The following is a 19,079-nucleotide window of genomic DNA, read 5'->3' on the forward strand; positions in this document are numbered from 1 at the left end:
ATCAGCGTAAAGCAGTGAGCAGTGCAGCATGTTGTGTAAATCACGTGTGTTTGTCTCCTCACCCCTCCGAAGTGAGGCGAAGAAGTACCCTTGTGAGTTGATGGATTTAGTGGGGTTTGTATGTGATTTAACGTGCTTCAGATCAGTCACGGTGCTTTATTTCCTAGGCTTCATTAAGCCCATGGTCTGCCCGTGTTGTGATCGTCACTCCTCGCAGTTCTTACCAAATACCAGTTTTAATATCCGGATATAGATTTCTTCAATATCCTGCAATGCATTTTTCGGTGCTTTTCTGGGTAATTCTAATACTAAACAGTCAGTGATGCACCAGGCCCCTGGGCCACGTTTTCAGGTTAGCATAATGCTTTCCATCTTTCATCTTTGCGCAACACAGGCTGCTGTTACGTGTTGGGGTTTTTTTAGGACACACAGTACCCAAAAAGAGCTGCTTACTTAATAGCACTCTAAGACAACACAGCCCTACTGTAAGTTCACCTCTTCTGTTCTGATCCGTCCTTGTGTCTTCTCCCTTCTACTCTCCCTCTGTCTTTGCTCCTCTCTTTTTTTTATCTGTGGGAAATATCCAACGATGCACTGTTTCCATGGAGAACAGGAGATCAGCTCTGTATTATTCTGGCTTAAAGATCTGTAGAAACAAATGTCATTCCAGAGGGGAAAATAAAAGTTCTCTTCTGACAGTATGCTGAATAAAAAGATGGCAGGCTGAACAGATATGGCTAAATTTGTCACCTGTGTTCCTCTGGCACTACTGAATTAACTGTAAAAATTTCTGTGAAGGGAGGAAACAATTATTTTGCAAGTCAAGAAGTCAAACTTCTCTCAGAGACAGAGATTTGTTTTTTGCTGGTGTGTATTGAAGCACTTCTGGACCTGGTGTAGATTTGTCTTCTCCGAACAGAAAAAAAAGTGCCTTTGAACATATTATCATTGCCTTAAAAATGAAAAAGAAAATTATCCCCTCAGGCATTTGACAGGAGGCCAGACCTCAGAGGACAACTGAAGAGAGACAGACAGGTTTCTAACATCTGTTTTGGGTGGGTGGATTGTATTTGACTTTGGCGTTCACATCAAGACAAGGCAAAGGCAGCAGAGGCAGGGCTTGATGAAAAGCACAGTCCAGCAGCCATGAAGTGAGGGTGAGAATCCTGGGGTACATGCAAGGCTTTCTGTAGGCTGTAGAGAAGAATCCTGTTAATGCTGGATTGGGCATCCCAAATCAGGTTGTTGCTATAGAGTGATGACTGACAGATGTCCTTGACACATGTCCTTGAGTGAAGCGAGAGCCTTCCTCCCACCCTGAGTTCTCGGGGTGCCTCCCTGCTAGATGAGTTGTGTTGAACAGTGCTGCTATTTTAAGACTCAAATGGTGTGTCAGTGCCCACTTTGTTTTCTGACACAAGGTGCAGCCCCCAGGGGTGAGTCATCAGTGGATCCCTCTGCCTCCAGCTGAGCCTGTTCCCAAAATTTGCTCTCGGTAGTGCTTTCCAAACCTGCTGCCGACTGTGAGTTGGGAGCACCTATTTGTTCATGGGGTGCACGTCAGAACCCTTATTAGCTCCAGCTCAAAACCGCAGTGAGCTCGGGAACAACCTGCAGTTCAGATGACACAAGTATATCTCAGAAGAGTACTGAGGAAAATGCAGCAGAAAGTAGTCCTGTGTGTCCTCTGAAAGCCCCATTGAAGGGCTCTGGCTCCCTCGTGGATGTGCCTTTGTGGGACAGCAGAGGAACACAGTCCCCATCCATGCACCCTGCCCTCCCGGGCTGGTGCCCGCCTGCCTCTGAACCGCGGCGATTTATAACACCCCGAGGACACGAGTGCCCATTTCAATGCAGCTTTAAGCTGTCAGGCTGTAAATTGTCTTGGTTCAGGAGCTACTTCAAAGCAGCCCAGCCTTCCTGCAGCAAGGAGAAGGCTTTTTGGCAAACCCAGCACAAGTCGTTTGCTATTCATGAGTCAAATCCCCGATATGTTCTTGATCAGCAACTAAAAATGGGTCATAAGAAGACAAGGCATTGCTGTCTGGTGAAGGAAGCTGCAAACTCCACTGGCTTTCCCCATCTGTTGGCTAAAGCTCTTCTGCTTTCTCAGCAATGGCTTTTCCTCCCTCCCTGCCATTTTCCATTGTACTCAGCAACACTGAGCACCCACAAGGTTTCCTGAAGCAACAGGACCTTGACCCAGCAGGCAAACCCACCCAGAAGATCTCCCATTGCCCCTGTCTCCCAGATGAGTGAAAAGTGTTAATGGGGTATGGGAAAGGCACTAATGAAAATGATAAATTCCTTCAAGATGCCTGGTTTACAAATCTGGAAGGGCTGCAATGGTCAAGGGAGAGGGAAAGGAAACACCAGTTGGGTGCAAGCTGAGACTTGCAGTCTGGCAGCTGAGGGATGGAGGGACCAAGCCACAGTGGCTGCAGGTAATGGGCACAAGTTTTGGAGCCAGGTCCACTCTCCCAAAACTGCACCTGCAGCAGCTTGGTTGCAGCCAGCAGAATGAAGTGTCCTCCAGGTTGGAAGCAGAGGAACAAAAAAAACCCTACTAAAGGACCGAAAAACTCCTTGTATGTATGGCTAATGTTCAGAAGAGAGTTCAGTGTGTTGTGTGAGTAGCAAATCCTTCCTCAGGCTGGAGAGTGTTTGAGGCAGTGGGTTTTTTTTCCTTTCCATTTCTAGTGGCTAATGCATTTACATTCAGCATAACTGCATTTATCAGGATCCACATCTCCTGTTTTAATTTAGAGCATTACAAAAGCAGCAGCTAAATATTCTTTTTGTCAGAGCTGGATGATGGATAGTGAACATCAGCAAGGCTTAAACACCCGTGTGGAGGTGAATCCCTCGCTCTGACAGACTGTGTGTAATGCAAGAGGCACTTGGTTACAGAGCACTGCAGAGTAACTCTGCTTGTTACTTTTCCAAACTGTGCCAGACAGCAAACTTCCAGAAAACCTCAGACCATATACAGTTAGCCAGCAACACTATGTGAAATCTTTAACCATATTTGAACGAACGGGCTGACTTGGACACGGCAAGGAGGGAAATGCCAGTCTGCCTGACAGCTCGTTTTAATAATGAGAAAGTTGTTCCACTGACAGGAGGACAATAAAAACTGTGGCTGCCTAGAAAGTTGTTGCCTTTCTTCTGGTTCGGGGTATATATGAAGCTGCAGAGGAACGGGCTGGTCCTGTGCACGTGCAGCCAGGCTTTTCCCTTCTTTCATCCCTTTTTCCTTCTTTCACCACTTTTCTCTTCTTTCTGGGGTGTTGAATCTGCACCCACCCTGCCAACCCTATCCAAGTGAAGCTCTGGTTTGCATTAGTAAATCACTACTTTCTCATAAAAATTGCCTAATTTTCAATATATTATCCCCTGTGCTTCAGCTTGTAGTTAAAGCTATTAATGCACAATTTATGGGAATTTTGGCTTACAGGGCACGAAAGTCAGATTCTTAAGAGATTATCATCCCTCTGATAATCAGCACAGGGCAAACCTCCACAGCTGATCCTTCACTGATCAAGGAGCTGTATCTTTTATCACCAAACTACTGTGTATTGCACGTCATTTAGATGGCAGAACTCTGTGAGGCAGAGACCTTGTCGTGGAATGGTTTTGGCAGTGCCACGTCTACACTGGGATGATGTACATATGTTTTCCAGTGATGAGACAAAGGGCAGGTTTTACTTTTAACCTCAGGAGAGCAGGCAGGCTTGAAGTCCTGCGTGGTAGTGACACGAGCACTGGGGAAACGCTTTCGCAATCGCGGCATCTCGCTGTGGAAATTCCGGCTGTGTTACCGCACAGTGCTCGTTACCATCACTGCCTTCTGCAGCTCTGTTATCCCCGGGCCAGGGCTCAGCTGTGGATCCTCGTGGGCTGACTGAAACATGTGGCTTCTCCACATAAAACAAGGGTTTGTGACTTTATTTCCCTCCCCTCCTCTGAGCAATTACTAAACAATTCTTTTGGTGAAAAAAGAAAAAAAGTGCGCGCGGTTAATCCCCACACTTGAGAACAATGCTGTGCAGCTTTGGTGAGCCCTGGAAGCTGTCATCCTGCGCTGCTGCCCGTGTGAAAGGAGCTGGTGATTGAATCCAGGCCCTTGGAGGCAGTATTCAAACCAGCTCCAGAAATGGTGGCTCTGGCTGAAAAACCATTTGGAAGATGAAGAAGCGCTCTGAGCTCGCGGGCTGGCGAGAGAGGAGGCGGAAAACCATCTGCCTGCGTCACAAACTGTTGGGCACCAGCTCTGTGGGAGTTTGTAAGGAACTCCATAGCTTGTTCTGATTTCCTACCAACGGGAATAAAAGGAGATAGATATTCTTTTAAATCCAGCTTGATTTAGGAGAACCAGCCAGAGGATCATGGAGTAAGTTCCCATTTCATTGCTGGGTGCCTTGGAGGGGTGTCCTGCTGAGGCTGGACCTGGGCAGGAAACCCAGCCTTGCCTCATGCTGCCAAATCCCCTCCTGCTGGGAGCAGGGCAGCCTTCAGCAATGGCCAACAAAGGATGTCTTCAGCATGACCCTGGAAAAAGCAGTTAGAGAGCACCATGTTGGAGCACTCATTGAAATCCAGGCGTGGAGGAGAGATTGCTGTGCCATCCAGTTGACACTGCAGAAATTCACCATCACCTTATCCCTTGTGCTGTGCCAAACCAGGTGTCACCAATGAGACACAAACAGAGCTGAGTGTTGATCCAGCGAGGCCAAGCAGGCAGAATGAGCCCACTCTCAGAGTGTATTTAAGTGCTGGCTTGCTCTGTGTTTCAGATACCCTCGCCAGCAAGAAGTGGTGTGCAGCTGCCACCTCCTAGGGACAGGCCACCACCAGTTTGGAAAGGGCTAAGGTTTCAAGAGTGAATCCTAAACAACATCCCTTCTTCCAACTGCTTGCCTGGCAGAGGCACAACACAGCAGCCCCCACGGAGCGGCTGTTGTGGCAGCTGAGAGGAGGGTTCACTAGCAGAGAAATTAGAAATCCTAAATATTTCCAATTTTCTGTCAATTTTAATTAGCTGATACTGATGTAACTGGCAAAAAAAAAAAAGCGCTTTTACCATCAGTTATTAGGAAAACATAAAGCAAATGGATTTATAAATGCCATTGTGGAAGAGGCTCTGTCACTTCAAGGCTGTCCTGGCACCACAGGTTTGAAGGGCTGCAGCTTTGACACAGGCTGTTCAGCAGTTGGCCTTGTCTTGGGGACTTTATTCAGCATTCCCAGCTCCCCTCTCACCCCTTTCCAAAAGATATATTCCTGACCCAAGTCTTTTCAAGGAATCAGAAACAGCAAGCATGGCCTGTTGCCATGAAAAAGGGGGCTGTGTCCCTCCTCTTCTAAAATGGTTCTGCTTAAGCCGGAAGTGATGAACGTCTTGAAAATGAGTCTGTGTTTTAAAATACACCCCCACCTTTTTACACTCAGGGAAGAGCTGCAGTAGTTGCTATTGTGAGGCTGAATCTTTGCCTAATTAAATTCACAGTAATCTCCTGTGAAGGCTCAAGAGAGATTCAGAGCTTTGCGCTGATGTGACTGTTCCAGTCCTGTCCTTCAGTTCTGTTCCTGTGACATTGTCTCCATGTTCTCCATGGCTCCACGTTCCTCCTCGGGGATGGAGGTTCCTGAAACATCCTGCAGCTGAAGGAAGCTGTGCTGGTGGGCACATGTGGGCAAGGCTGAAAGGGATGGATCCTGGAGACAGACCCACTGGAGCCAATCCTTCCCCCAGGCTTCCTGCTGAACCTGGTGTTGGCAGAGACCTGGAGACCTGGGGTGTGGTGCAGGATCACTGCTGTCCCCATGCAGTCTGGCAGAGAGGCTGCACTGCTCTGGCTTGATTTCTGATGTTGAGGTGGTGAGTGGATGCCTGGGCTGCAGCTGAAGTTTCTCCAAGCAGAGGGTTTCTTGTAAAGCAGCAGCTTGTGGTGGCCTTGCCAAGTGGACCAAAGAGGCTCATCATCCATCATGGCTCTCAACTCCTACAAAACCACTGGATATGGAAAGTAGCTCCCAAATAAGAATCTTTGAATTCCATGAACAGAAGTATTTCTAAATGATTACATTACTGCTTCTTGAAAACACATGGTGGAAAATCACACAGCAGTCCAGGAGGGGTCTTCTCTTCTGTAGTCCCTGCTCAGAGGAGACTGCAACCCTGTAACTCTGCTTTTAGCATCCAGAAAAATATTGACCAGGGTGCCAGAAGCTTTCTGCTCATCATCTCCAAGAAACTACCCTCCAAGGGTCATGTGCTGCTCCTCTGGAATCTTAACACTTTTCGTGAGAAAGAGCAGATACAGACTTCCAAGGCTGTGGCTCTGTCTTTCATGGGCCTGTTGAAATTCATAATGAAAACCAAGTTTTCTTGTACTCTGCCTGTACTGCAGAGTAAAAGTGTGGAGTTGACAGCAAGGAAAAGAAATCCTGAGACAGTATATTGGGTGGGCAAGTAATTTGGCATCATCCCTGAGTCTGGCCCTTAAAAGAACAAATCAGCGGCGAGTCACTGTATCCCTGGTTTTGTTTGGATCTGGGACAGAGGCTGAGGAGGGAAAGCTGAATCATTTGCCCCATGGGTCAAAGCCTTGAGCAAGGGGCGAGCCTTGTGCAGCACAGCAGTTTGCACCAGAACTCGTAATTTGGAAATTATGCTAGAAACAGCTTTTGAGAATCATTTCTCAGGCAATCACAATGACAATTAGTCATTAGCACCTACGATGTTCTGATTTCTTAATAGCCATAGCACAGAACATTTGTTAATATTTAGTGGTGTTTTATTTGTTTTTGTTTCTTTCAAAATCAGAACCTTTTGGAAGAAGACCTTGCCATCACATCCAGCTTTCTTAGGGTTTGCACAGTTAAATCCAAATATCCTAAACTGGCACATTCTGTTTTATCTGGTTTCTGTATCTTCATCTAGACCAGGAGGATGAAGCTCAGTTTAATGCAGGGCCAGGAGGAGAGAAGTTCTCTGCTTCCTAGCTGGAGGATCTCAGTTCCCAAGTGCCTTGGACTGCTCCCACGTGTAAGTTTTGGGTAATGAGATCGTCAAGCTCAGGGTCAGAGGCGAGGTACTCGATGCCAGTTTTGAAAACCCATTCATTTTTGCAGGTTTTCTTCTTTCTGTTGCCAAGCTGGAAATACTTTAAAGGCTACTTGGTTTGAGAAACTGTAAATGAATAAGTAATTTTTAAGCTCTTCTACTTGCTTAAACAAGAAAGGATTGGGAGAAGAACAGTTGTTTAATTAAACAGCTACTTGGTATGGTTCACAAAAGCTTGAACTCCAGCAGTAACTCTCTTAATTCACAGATTCCTTGGGAATTCAATGACCTTGAGTTTGCTGTGCTTGAAACTTGCCTTAGTGCTTGGCTTCCTTTCTGGAATACTTAGGAGAGGAGAGCTGTGCAGAAGGCACTGCGAGGCTCTTGAGCGAGACCAGCACTGCTTCACTTAGGATCATATAAGAAGAGGCATTTGTGCTGTACAAAATAAACTTCTTGCTTCAGAGCATGCCTGGAGTTATTGCACCCAGAGGTCACAGCTGGATCTGCCTCTGCTTCCCTAGTAATCTGCCATGGAAATTTTGAGTACTGGCTGCTCGGGATGATTTTCTTGCCCCTCTTTATGAAACAAAGCAAATGTGAACCAGCAGCACATGATGGATGTTGTGTGAGAAGTAACTTGTCTGAGGAATCACATCATTTAATCGTGCTCCAGAGTTCAGGGCTTCACTTGCCAGCTGAGAGGGAAGTCTGATCTCCCAGCGCCGAGTGGCGTTTCCTGCATCCTTTCCTGTAATGGCAACTGGGGAGGTTACAGGCATGAACGAGTGGCCAAGTTCAGTGGAAATGAGTGTTTATCCATTACTTCCCTGTGTTTGTCTCCACCATAATAACTCTCTGAAGGAGTGGCTTCAGTCATGTCAGTGTTTAGCTGTGGGATCACACATAAAGTATCAGGACTTAAAGAGAGAGAACCTTGAATACCCAGAGCTGTATCCAGAGGGTCTCTACAGTCTCCCCCTCCACCACAGGGATGTCACCAGTAAACAAAGCCCCACTGTTCCTTCCCTTGGCAAAGTATTTAATCAGTTGAGCTGTATTGATGACATAAAAACCAGGAAATAATGATCTGTTGTGATTAATAACTGCAAAGTGCCAAAGCTGTGTGAGTGCAGCTACAAGTATTTCATGCAATTCCTTGGGAAGTGGTTGCACTTCAACCAGCCAACAGGACCTGCCCCCAATACACCACCTCTGCTGCATCTGTGGAAGGAGGAGCAAGGAGAAGATAGGGGTGAGCATCTTGCCTACTTTGGGCTGCAGAGCTATGGACAGAGGCAGGGCTGTCCCAGCACCGGCGTTACTCCCGTAGGAGGACAGCTCCAAACTGGCTGTGGAGAGGGACCACATGCTCATCCCCTCCAGACAGAGGTGCTCGGCACTAGGTGACATTAACCATATTTTAATTAGCTTGCCTTTGTAGTTAAAGCCCATCTTGGGCATTTCAAAACCTGCCATACAACATGTCCTGTCCATGATTGCTTTTCATGAGACTTGTGGGGCTGCGTTCTCTGGGCTTTGGTAGTACAATCTGGAGCTGTGAGAGAAAGCCCTCAGGGGCTAATCCGTGGCTGCAGGCCAGTTTCTGCATAAACTGGTCTTATTTTTAAAGTCCATTTTCTCCAGTACACTTTTTTTTGGCCTGCAAAAGACTTCTTCATTTAAAACGAAGAACATAACACTCTCTCCTTTCAGTTGGTCTTTTGGACACGAGCCAGCAGTGCCCACAACAGCTGTACCACAGTTTAAACATTCAGTCTCTAATGGTTTGGGGAACATTAGGGTTTTTAAGGCTTCAACAGGTCTAGAGTAAATAGTGGTCAATAAAGAGTAGCTCTTCTTTGTATCCCTACGCTCTCAGTGCTCCGCACTAGAATAAAGCATGCTTAGAATATAATCATTGCAAAATTAATATCCATGAAAGGTTCTTTTTCTGAAAAGAATCATAGAGGAACCTGTTTCACTAAAAGAAGAGTTTGCAGGAGTTCAGCTCTCAGGGCTCTGGTAACAGGCATGGGGAGGTTTGCACGTAATGTCTGTTGGAGATGTGCGTGCGCTGGGCTTGTGTCGCTCCCCACGTATGTGTTTAGTGGCTGCTACATGGGAGGAGCAAATAAATTATAGGTATTACTTTTTCTGTGGCCTTCCTGCACCCCGCTATTAATGATGTACACAAGAGTTAATTACGATTTTTTTTTGTCTTCCTTATGGCTTTCCAAAATTGTGTGGAATTGGAAGTTGGTGTGTGCTAATAGGTAATATTTAGCATAGAGTTTTGGACCCACATAAGGTAGAAATTATGTTAGCAGTGATTTGTGATAGTTGGGCATTGCCCTTGTTAGTCATTGAACCCAATGTTAGTACTGTCTTAGTGATTTGAGCTAGTTGATGTTGGTGAGGAGCTGTCAAACAGCATGGAGGGAACTGCTCATTTCCTCCAAGTTTGTAGATGTGGGTGAGAAAATACAACCACTTCTTATTGTGCAGAAAAGCCTATGGGCATCCCAGGGCTTCTGTGGCCCTGGGTCAGTGTCCACGGGCGCCTCGGCCCAGGAAGGGTTAAATTGCTCCATTGGCCTCTGGCCACTCAGACTTTGTGTACAACACTTCATGCTGCTGTGAAAAAATAGTTTGTGAGTCCTTGTACTCTCCACAGGGAATTTATTAACCCCTTCCAATACTCTTTGTGTTTCCTGACAGTGTACCTTGGCTCCCAGATGGGCGATTGGAGCTGCAGGAAGCTGGCACATCCCGTGCCCACTGCAGCTTGCAGAATGAAGGGAGACAAGAGGGACACTGGACTAGGAGAGGGGGAGACTTCACAGGAAAAATATTGAACGTGCCAGCCTTGCAAGGCATTCTTGTGAAAAATAGGATTATGTAGAAGCCTGGCTACTGTGGTGCCTCTCATTAACTGCTCTGCAGGACTGGCTAGAGCGCAGGGTTTGGGCAGTTGTCACCTTTTTGGCTGGAGCAAGGTGGCTGTTGATAGGTGCTTCGGTTGTAAATTGCTCTGTGTTGAAGCACCAGTAAAGTCTTGCTGAGATATGTTTTATTTTCAGCTCCATTTTTGAAGCAAGGTAGTTTTTGGAAGAGGCAAGATGTAGTATTAGAAGTTCCAAAGTTAACCAGTGTACCTAAAAAGTGACTCCTGAGGGGCAAGGCACAGTTTCAAAGTATGCCTCTTAACTTTATTTAGGGCCATTTGCTAGAGGTTCCTATCTTTACTTCCATTGGGAAGTTTCATAACATTTTCCTACCCATCGGTATTCTATTAAAACTTCGTTGTGTAATCTAAAAGTCTTCCTGCTTCTCATGGTTTCCTCCTGTAGCTAATTCAGAATGCCCTAGGTAGCAATTTTGGAGTAAATGCATTCAGGCTGCGTGGTCTTGATTTTGTTTTCTTATAAATTCAAAACAAGATTTGAAATTAAGTCCTATTGTCAATTTTCCTTTAAATACTGGAAATCAGATAGTGACGTGATTTAAGAACTTTTATCTAATGTCACAATACTCCTGGGAAAGCCTCTGCCTTTAGTTGTAGTTAAAAGGTCAGTAAAATTATTGCCATATGCATTTAGTGCTTCTCATTATTTATATATGTAGCTCGAGAGAGGATAGATCAGTGGAGTCAGTAAAATATCCATGTGGGTCCTGCAGTGTTGGGCTGATCTTGTTCTTCCCGTGTGAGCTCTCCACTGTAATAAATTGTGCTCACAGGACTGGCCCTAAGTGGGTGTGATTTGAGGTCTCCTAGAGCCCTTCACAGGAACAGCGAGGTTCAAAGTGACCAAAAAATAAAGTGTTATTAGCAGAGGAAACAATATGGGGATAGAAATGAAGAACATCTTTGGGTGAGTGGAAAAACATGCTTCGTTTGGATAACTCTGCTGAACGTAGGATTAGACCAGGCGACCTCTGCCCGTAGCGCACTTTTAAATCTTGCATGACTTCTAAAGGGATATTATGCATCTCGACAGGCAGCTCATCTGGGGCCTGCCAAGAGGCCATGGCCAAGATGTTCTCCTTTGGCTGCATTGCTGTACAGATCCATCTATCCTCTGGCCTGGATTGCTCCCAGACAGCAGGCACGCAGCAGGGATCACTTGGGGGAGAGCGGGAAGAAGGTGAACTTGAGCAGGAAAGAAGGGGTGGGGGGCTGTGGGTGACCCATGAAATAAATGTCCTTTCTTTCTCAATCTGGCTGAAATTCCTCCCTCCCTCCTTTGCAATGAATTACATTTGTTCAGATTAAAATCCACGCTTCCAGTAGGCACAGCTTGCTCCCGAGCTGTCGGCAGCAATGCGCCGAGTGGCAGCTTTCAGCGTGCACACAGCTGGTGTGTTAAGATAGCAGCAATTAAATCCAGGTGTAGGTTTATTCCTAGCTTCAGTGTCTGTCCACAATAATGGGAAAAATGCAACCGAAGGCCTAATAAAACAGGCCTTGCACTGCCTCTGAGCAGCTGGTAAAGGGAGGGTTTCTGTTCCGGTGATTTTCCCTTTAGTGCTCGGGTTAATTGCCGTCATATTTGAACCATTCTCGCTAGTTTTTGTTTTCAGTTTAGCTCTTTGCTAATCTTTACAGCCCTTTACAGTCCTCTGTGGTTTATTGACTGTGTTACCTGTAGCAAATTCTACTGGCAGCAACATCGATTGGGTCCAATATTGAATGAAGGTGCAGTGCCAGCTCCTCTGGCAGGTTGATGATGTTTGTGCTGTGACATAGAATCATGATCTTTTTAAATTTCCTTTACCTAAGCTGGTATATACCTTTGGCCTCTAGGGCTTTTTTCTCTTGTCTTTTTTTTTTCAACTTATTTTCCACATTATCATCGTGATTTCTCTTTCATGCTATCAGCTACGGCCTGTGCTACTGAAAACAGGGGAGCTGGTTTGTCTGCTTTCCTAAGGCTTGTAAATCTAATCTCAGCTCTCTGTCTTCTTGTTTTGAAATAGCAGTTTCCATAAGATGTTTTTATCGTAGTGTACACATGCATCCTGTATTACCTGCCTTCTGGAACTCTAGGAATCTCAGGTACACTTTACTGACATTTTAAAATGACAACTGTAGCCTTGCATTGCAGCACTTGAAATAATGTATTTGGCATCTTGACTAAAACATTCAGCAACCTGGATTTTGAATGCCTAACCCTGGATTTTTTTTTTATTGTTCTTTATTATTATTATTATTATTATTATTAAAACAATGGGAGGCAGACAAATAGTTAAGACTTTTGTAGTGAACACTTCATGGTGTTTTTTCCTGGTGATGGTGTGTTGTCGTGAAAAAATGAGCTTACAGTCGACTTACTGCTCAGTTGTTTGCCCGATGGTGATATCTCTAGAATGGGCTGTACTAATCCCAAATCCATGATAGATGTTTCTTTCACCAGTTTACAATGAATAATCCTCTTAATTTCCTTGAATAGCAGCTGGTATTGCTACAACCTGTGCCTAAACCCAAGAACAGCTTACTCAGAAAGCCTTCTGGCCCTGCAAGCGAGGAGGAATTCTCTCCCAGCGGGGTTGCGTGGGCTGACTTTCACAGGGACCGCACTGCCGGGACTGTAATTTTTCCTCTCTCTCTTCTAGATGCAGCAGCTGTTCTATGAGAATTATGAGAAGAACAAAAAGGGCTACATCCGGGACCTGAGGAACAGCAAAATACACCGAGCTATAACACTGCACCCCAATAAGAACCCCCCGTACCAGTACAGGCTTCACAGCTACATATTGAGCCGCAAGATAGCGGAGCTGCGCCACCGGACTGTGCAGCTGCACCGGGAGATCGTCCTGATGAGCAAATACAGCAACACTGAAATCCACAAAGAAGATCTGCAGCTGGGGATGCCGCCCTCCTTCATGCGATTCCAGCCCCGCCACCGGGAAGAGATCTTGGAATGGGAGTTTCTTACAGGAAAATATTTGTATTCAGGTGCCGACGGGCAGCCCCCGCGGAGAGGAATGGACTCATCTCAGCGTGAAGCGTTGGATGACATCGTTATGCAGGTCATGGAAATGATCAATGCCAACGCTAAGACCCGGGGGAGGATCATAGATTTCAAGGAAATACAGTATGGCTATCGCAGGGTGAACCCCATGTATGGAGCAGAGTACGTTCTGGACTTGTTGCTCCTGTACAAGAAGCACAAGGGGAAGAAGATGACGGTCCCTGTCCGGAGGCACGCGTACCTGCAGCAGACGTTCAGCAAGATCCAGTTCATGGAGCACGAAGAGATGGACGCCAAAGAGCTGGCCAGCAAAATCAACCAGGATTCTGGATCCTTGTCTTTCCTCTCCAACTCGCTGAAGATGTTCGTTCCCTTCCAACTCAGCAGATCCAAAGCAGAGAGGAAGGAGCTCAAAGACAAGAAGATCAACATCCTGATTCCTCTCTCTGGGCGTTTTGACATGTTCGCGAGGTTCATGGGGAATTTTGAAAAGACGTGCCTCATTCCAAACCAGAATGTCAAGCTGGTTGTCCTGATTTTCAACTCCAACTCCAACCCTGACAGAGCGAAGCAGATCGATCTGATGAGGGAGTACCGCTCCAAGTACCCCAAGGCTGACATGCAGGTTCTTCCCGTGTCGGGGGAGTTCTCGAGGGCGCTGGCTCTGGAAGTCGGATCTTCTCAGTTCCAGAACGAGTCTTTACTTTTCTTCTGTGATGTTGACTTAGTGTTTACTGCAGAATTCCTCCAGCGGTGTAGAGCCAATACAGTTTTGGGTCAACAAGTGTATTTTCCCATCATTTTTAGCCAGTATGATCCAAAGATTGTTTATAGTGGAAAGGTTCCTAGTGACAATCATTTTGCCTTCACCCAGAAAACAGGTTTCTGGAGGAACTATGGCTTTGGTATCACCTGTATTTACAAAGGTGATCTTCTTCAAGCAGGTGGCTTTGATGTCTCCATCCAAGGTTGGGGCCTTGAAGATGTAGATCTATTTAACAAAGTCATTCAATCTGGCTTAAAAATTTTCCGAAGTCAAGAAATTGGAGTAGTCCACGTGCATCACCCTGTTTTTTGTGACCCTAATCTTGATCCAAAACAATATAAAATGTGTTTGGGGTCCAAAGCTTCAACTTATGGGTCCACACAACAGCTGGCTGAAATATGGTTTGAAAAAAATGACCCAAATTTTGGGAAAAGCAGCAATACTAATGGCTCAGTGAGGACAGCCTAATGTCCAGCTATGCTGGAAAAGACTTTTTTTTTAATTATCTAATTTATTTTTGGGAAAATGTTTTTTGATAATTCACTTTTAAAAGACCACACAGGATATATTTTAGAAATCATCGTTGTTTTCTTACAAAGCGCTCGTTTCGAGAAGAACAAGGCCCTTGGGTTTTTTTTGTTGTCGTGTTTTTGGTTTTGAACAAAACTGTGATCAATATTTGCCTTCAGACAAAACAAAATAATTGTTTAAGAGTTATCTGACCAATCAGCGGAAATCTGACTTGAATTAGAATTTCCTTATGAACAAAAGATTGTTTCCTGCCGTCTTCGCTGCTGGGATTCTGTAAATTGGGACCTGAGCGTGCAAAGCCAAGTGACAAAACGCTGTGTGTCTAAATGTTTTGGTGTGACTGCTGCCGTGCAAAGATTCTGCTCCTTTGGTTCAGCATAGCCATGAATTTTCAGTTTGTGTTAGACCAAACCAAACCGCCGTGGCGATGACAAGGGTGGTAATCGCACGAGGGGGTTTTTCCTAATTATTTCCTGATTATTTCAGTTTAAAAATACACTTCCACTTACTATGGGCAGGCGACTCCAAGGGAGGGAAGGAAGTAAGCACAACCCGCGATCCGGTTAGTCCCTGTAGAAATTGTTGTGGTTTATATTTGGTCCATATATGGACGGAATGTTTTAGGAATCCGTGGTGGGTTCTGTGTATTGTCCTCAGCCGCTGTCCTAGAGCTGAGCGATGCGACCAAGAAATGCTGAGGTGTGATGTGGGAGGGGAAGAGGCTGGGAAATGGAAATCTCTTGCAGCCAAACGGCAGCACGCAGCGAACAGTCCAAGATTCCTGAAAATAACTTGGAAAACTCCTCTGCGCCGAGTGTCCTGCGCCCGATCGCATCGACTTTGTTCGGTCAATTACGTGATGTTAATGGGAACAATTATTACATTTGATTACTAGTTTTGTTTTGGGATTATTTTTTTTCTGTATCTTCTAGACCGTTAATTTATTTAATATCCATTGTTTTAGATTCTTGACCTTTCCTTGAATATCTGTTAGTCATTTTAATATTTTATATATATATATATGTGTGTGTAAATATATATATATATATTAGGAATGTATTGCATCTTCTCACTGATAAGGTAGTGTACATCATACTTATAGTAAATGATCTCCAAAGATTACTTTCTAAAATATTTTTTCACGAATCTTTCTTTCCCCCCACCCCGAATTTCTTTAACATTTTTGGAATCACTTCAGTGAGCTTATGAATTTATTTGGTATTCTAAGAGGAACTGGGGATGGGGAGGCCGAATACAAGGAAAGTGTGATCCCTGTGAATGAACACCTAGTAAGGTAAGAAAAAATACACAAAATAAAGTGCCTTAAAGCCAGAAAGGGAACCCTGTACATTGACACTTAGACAGTCTATGGAAATTGTCATTGAGCAGATGATCTCTTGGGACCTACCTACCTGTAAATATCCTGCTCAGCAGAAACAAAAAATAAAAACCAGTGAACAATATATTTTTCTATCATATCCTCCAGCACCATTTTGTCTCATTGCTCTCCGTTCCACTTTGCCTACTCTTTGGGAAGTGGAGGCGAGTGAAGGAATGGAGAAAAGCTGATGCTTAGGTGGTTGTTGCCATGTTTGAAGGGACCTTATAGAGCAATTGCTATTCCAGTAGAAGAAATAACTGTTGTTCACACTTGTGGAGTACAAACTGCAGCTAGTGTAGAGTCGGTGTCTTACAATATTCATCATTTTCTGGTGACAGTCCCAAGGATGTAGGTACTTGGATGAATTCAGTGCATGGAATTTTTTTTTCCTTCTCTCTCTTTTTTTTTTTTTTTTTTAAGACTTACTTCTAAGATGCAATAAAGATTTTTTTTATTTGCAATTGGAGCTGCTCACGTGGTCAGTCCGTATCGTTTCATCCGGCGTAGGCACAGCGCAGAGGTGGCATACCTTTGGAAGTCCAGGTAAAAGGATCTCCCATTTTTCCAAGGGTTTTGACCTCTCATGTTGTGTTTTGGCCTGGAATAAACTTAATGCCACATCCTGTGGCTGTGGGGAAAGGGAGAACAAACCTCTTCATCAGACTTCGGCACACAGCGCTGTTGAGCTCTGCCATCCCCTGGTTTTGACTTTTTCCTCATGAAAAGATTCAAAGTACTTTTGCTGTCTGAAAATATCTGCAGCTATAGATTCCAAATGTGACAAGGCTGAATGATGTCATAATGTTTTGTGTATTCAAAACACAGTAAAAATAATTTTGAAGTGGGTTGAGAACTTATTTTTAATAGCTCTGCCAGTTGTTCAGTATTGGCGTGAGGCTTTTTTATGTGAAAACTAAGTCCCAAAGCAAGAATCTTAGGGATTGCAGAAGTGTTTCTTCACACAAGGGAAAGGGGAAAAAAAGCAACTTGTATTTGTGGCTGCAGAAAAGAGCTTGAAGAATAGGAACCCTAAAGAACCGCACCAAAAGAGAGGGGGGAAAAAAAGCCCTGTATTGGTACTGTATTTATTAACATTTATGATTATGTAGGACTTTTTTTAGCCCATAACAGCTGGTAAAAGCAGAATGTATGTAACTGGAAAAAGCCATTTAATAACCAGCACCCATCTGGTATTGGGGTTTTTTTGCTCAGTTGCTGCAGTTCTAATTCTGTTACCAAATCTGTATTAAAAGTGACTTTTCCACCAAGCTTGCAGGCAGCTCTTGAGGCCCCACATTGTTCACACTGGTCATGTATTTTATGGACTCACAGCTTAAAAGGAATCAATTTTAAAGTTAAATTTCCAATTATAGCCCTCTGTGATAAAGTCTAACTGTATAAAACCCATTTTATAATAAAATAAGTGGTATTTGCTGCCCCAGTTGTAAGGAGATGGACAAGTGGAAGCCATCGGTGATCAGGTGCTAACCCAGCCTTCACAAAAATCCCTTCTGGGGCTGGAACATTTTATCTGCAATTTACTCCAGTTGTTTGGTTTAGAGAGAAGTTTCCTTCATGCTGAGAAGCCCGTTGGTGCTGGGAAACCCCAGAGGGTTTGCCTCTTGGTAGAAGAAAATGAAATGGTTCCATCCTGAAATCCTGAAGAACATGGTGACCAGTCATGTGCTGAGCATTGCTGTCTATTGAGATGCTTGTCTTCTTCATTAAAACAATTAAAAATGTGAGACACTTCTTTCCCTCGTTTTTCTGGTGTAGGTAACCCGGGTTGGATGCTGTGCTGGCCACAGGCATCCTCACAGCAATAAAACTCCCACCCACGCAGAGCTTTGCAGCCCCTCAGCACTTGGATTTAAACCCTTCACCTTCTCTGAGCACCCATGGAGGTGAACACTGTCCCACATCCCCGTGCCAAGGATGAACTTGCCGGTCAGAGCTCAGAAAAAACTTTGCCATTCCCACTTTCCTGGAGCTCACGGGAGTTTCTCACCCACGTTGGTTTGTGCTTGGCATGTTGGTGGCCCTGGAGGGCCTTGGGGGTCCCTTGTGTCTGCTGAGCCATGGGAGTGGCCACCTCCCACCAGGGACAGTGTTGTGAAAAACACTTGGGATGACCCATCACCACCCTCACCCTTCAGGGATTTTTGCTCCCTCAGTTACCAGGACGGGTCACCCCCTGAGGTGACCATCAGGGGGACCAACAAAGGGGCCTAAAGCCAACACTGGCGAGGGGGGTTGGATTTATTACCACTTTTTTAGAAGCACTTCCTTCCCAGCAGCTTTCTTTGCTCAAGGATCAGGGATGGTGAAAAGAGGCAAAGGAGACAGGGAGAGCACAGACCTGGGAAAGTGCTCACACAGTGGTTTCAGTGACCGTTGTGCTCCATGTGACACTGAAAGAGGTGAAACATTTGTCTGTAACTTTGCAGAGTCACTATCTGTGGAAGGATTTCAAGTTTTTTTACTCACAGTGGGATTTATTACCTGGAAAACTCAGTGACCAGCTCCAGGCCTGCACAGCTTCCCTGGACCAGGCTGGATGGTTCCTTTCACCAAAATCAGCAGAAAGTCCCGCTGACCCAAATCTGCTTACTCTGAGTTTCTGTGGAAGCTCTAACTTTACATTGCAAATTATTGGCCTGAGCTGTTTCGCATGAATACCTGCTAAAAATACCCTGCTTGCACAGCCAGCAGCACTTGGGAGCTCTTTGGAAAGAAAATCTTGCAGAGGCATTAAAAATGAGGAGCAGGTCAGTGCCCTGCCCGAGGCAGATGCATCCAGGTCCCACTGGGCTCCTCCTCTGCTCTGGCCATGGTGATCCCTGGGCTGGTGGGACACTGCCCCTGTGGGACCTGTTTTAAATCAATGTTTTTGTGCCCAGGTCTTCCCTCTGCCAGCGTGAGTTATTGCACTGACTGGAGCAAATTCAGGGGGTTTGATCTCAACTGGAGCTCCAAAAAAGCCACCTCCTCCCTGGGCATGGGCAGTTTGGAGACATCCTGGGCTCCCCAGGCAAAGCAGTGCAGCCACATCCCATGAGGAATCCTTTCCCAACTCTTTTACTGGATTTTACCTGGCTGCTGCTGCCAGGAGCACTTTTATTCCTCACTTCAGACCTGCTGCTGACGCTTTCCCAGGCACATGAAATGTGTCCACGCCCTTTCCAAGCTCCAAAACCCATCTCCCAGCTCTCCTCCAGCCCAGGAATCTCTATCACCTTCTAAATCACATTTATGAGCCAAGTGAAAAAAATTGAATTAACATCAAAAAAATACCAGCCCAAATACCGGGCTGGCTGTGTTTACTTTCACACTTTAATTCAATAAAAACCTCAACTT

At 45.2% G+C, this 19,079-nt stretch overlaps 1 protein-coding gene across 3 annotated transcripts in view; it reads left to right on the forward strand.

The window, feature by feature from the left end:
• CHSY1 (chondroitin sulfate synthase 1) overlaps positions 1–17,467 on the forward strand; it is a 69,180-nt gene extending 51,713 nt beyond the window's left edge. Inside the window, exons 1-2 of one of the 3 annotated variants that reach the window (XM_029958840.1) lie at positions 5,689–5,881; positions 12,686–17,467. In XM_029958840.1, the coding sequence (XP_029814700.1) occupies positions 12,686–14,278 (1,593 nt within the window). In that variant the 5' untranslated portion in view covers positions 5,689–5,881 and the 3' untranslated portion in view covers positions 14,279–17,467. Of the gene's footprint in view, positions 1–5,688; positions 5,882–12,074; positions 12,129–12,685 lie in introns of those variants that run through there. The other 2 variants (XM_018069880.2, XM_018069881.2) reach the window with 2 other exon arrangements.
• The last annotated feature ends 1,612 nt before the right edge of the window (positions 17,468–19,079 follow it).

This window comes from Manacus vitellinus, unplaced genomic scaffold (assembly GCF_001715985.3).
Source record: "Manacus vitellinus isolate BGI_N305 unplaced genomic scaffold, ASM171598v3 scaffold_16_pilon, whole genome shotgun sequence".
Taxonomy (NCBI): domain Eukaryota; kingdom Metazoa; phylum Chordata; class Aves; order Passeriformes; family Pipridae; genus Manacus; species Manacus vitellinus.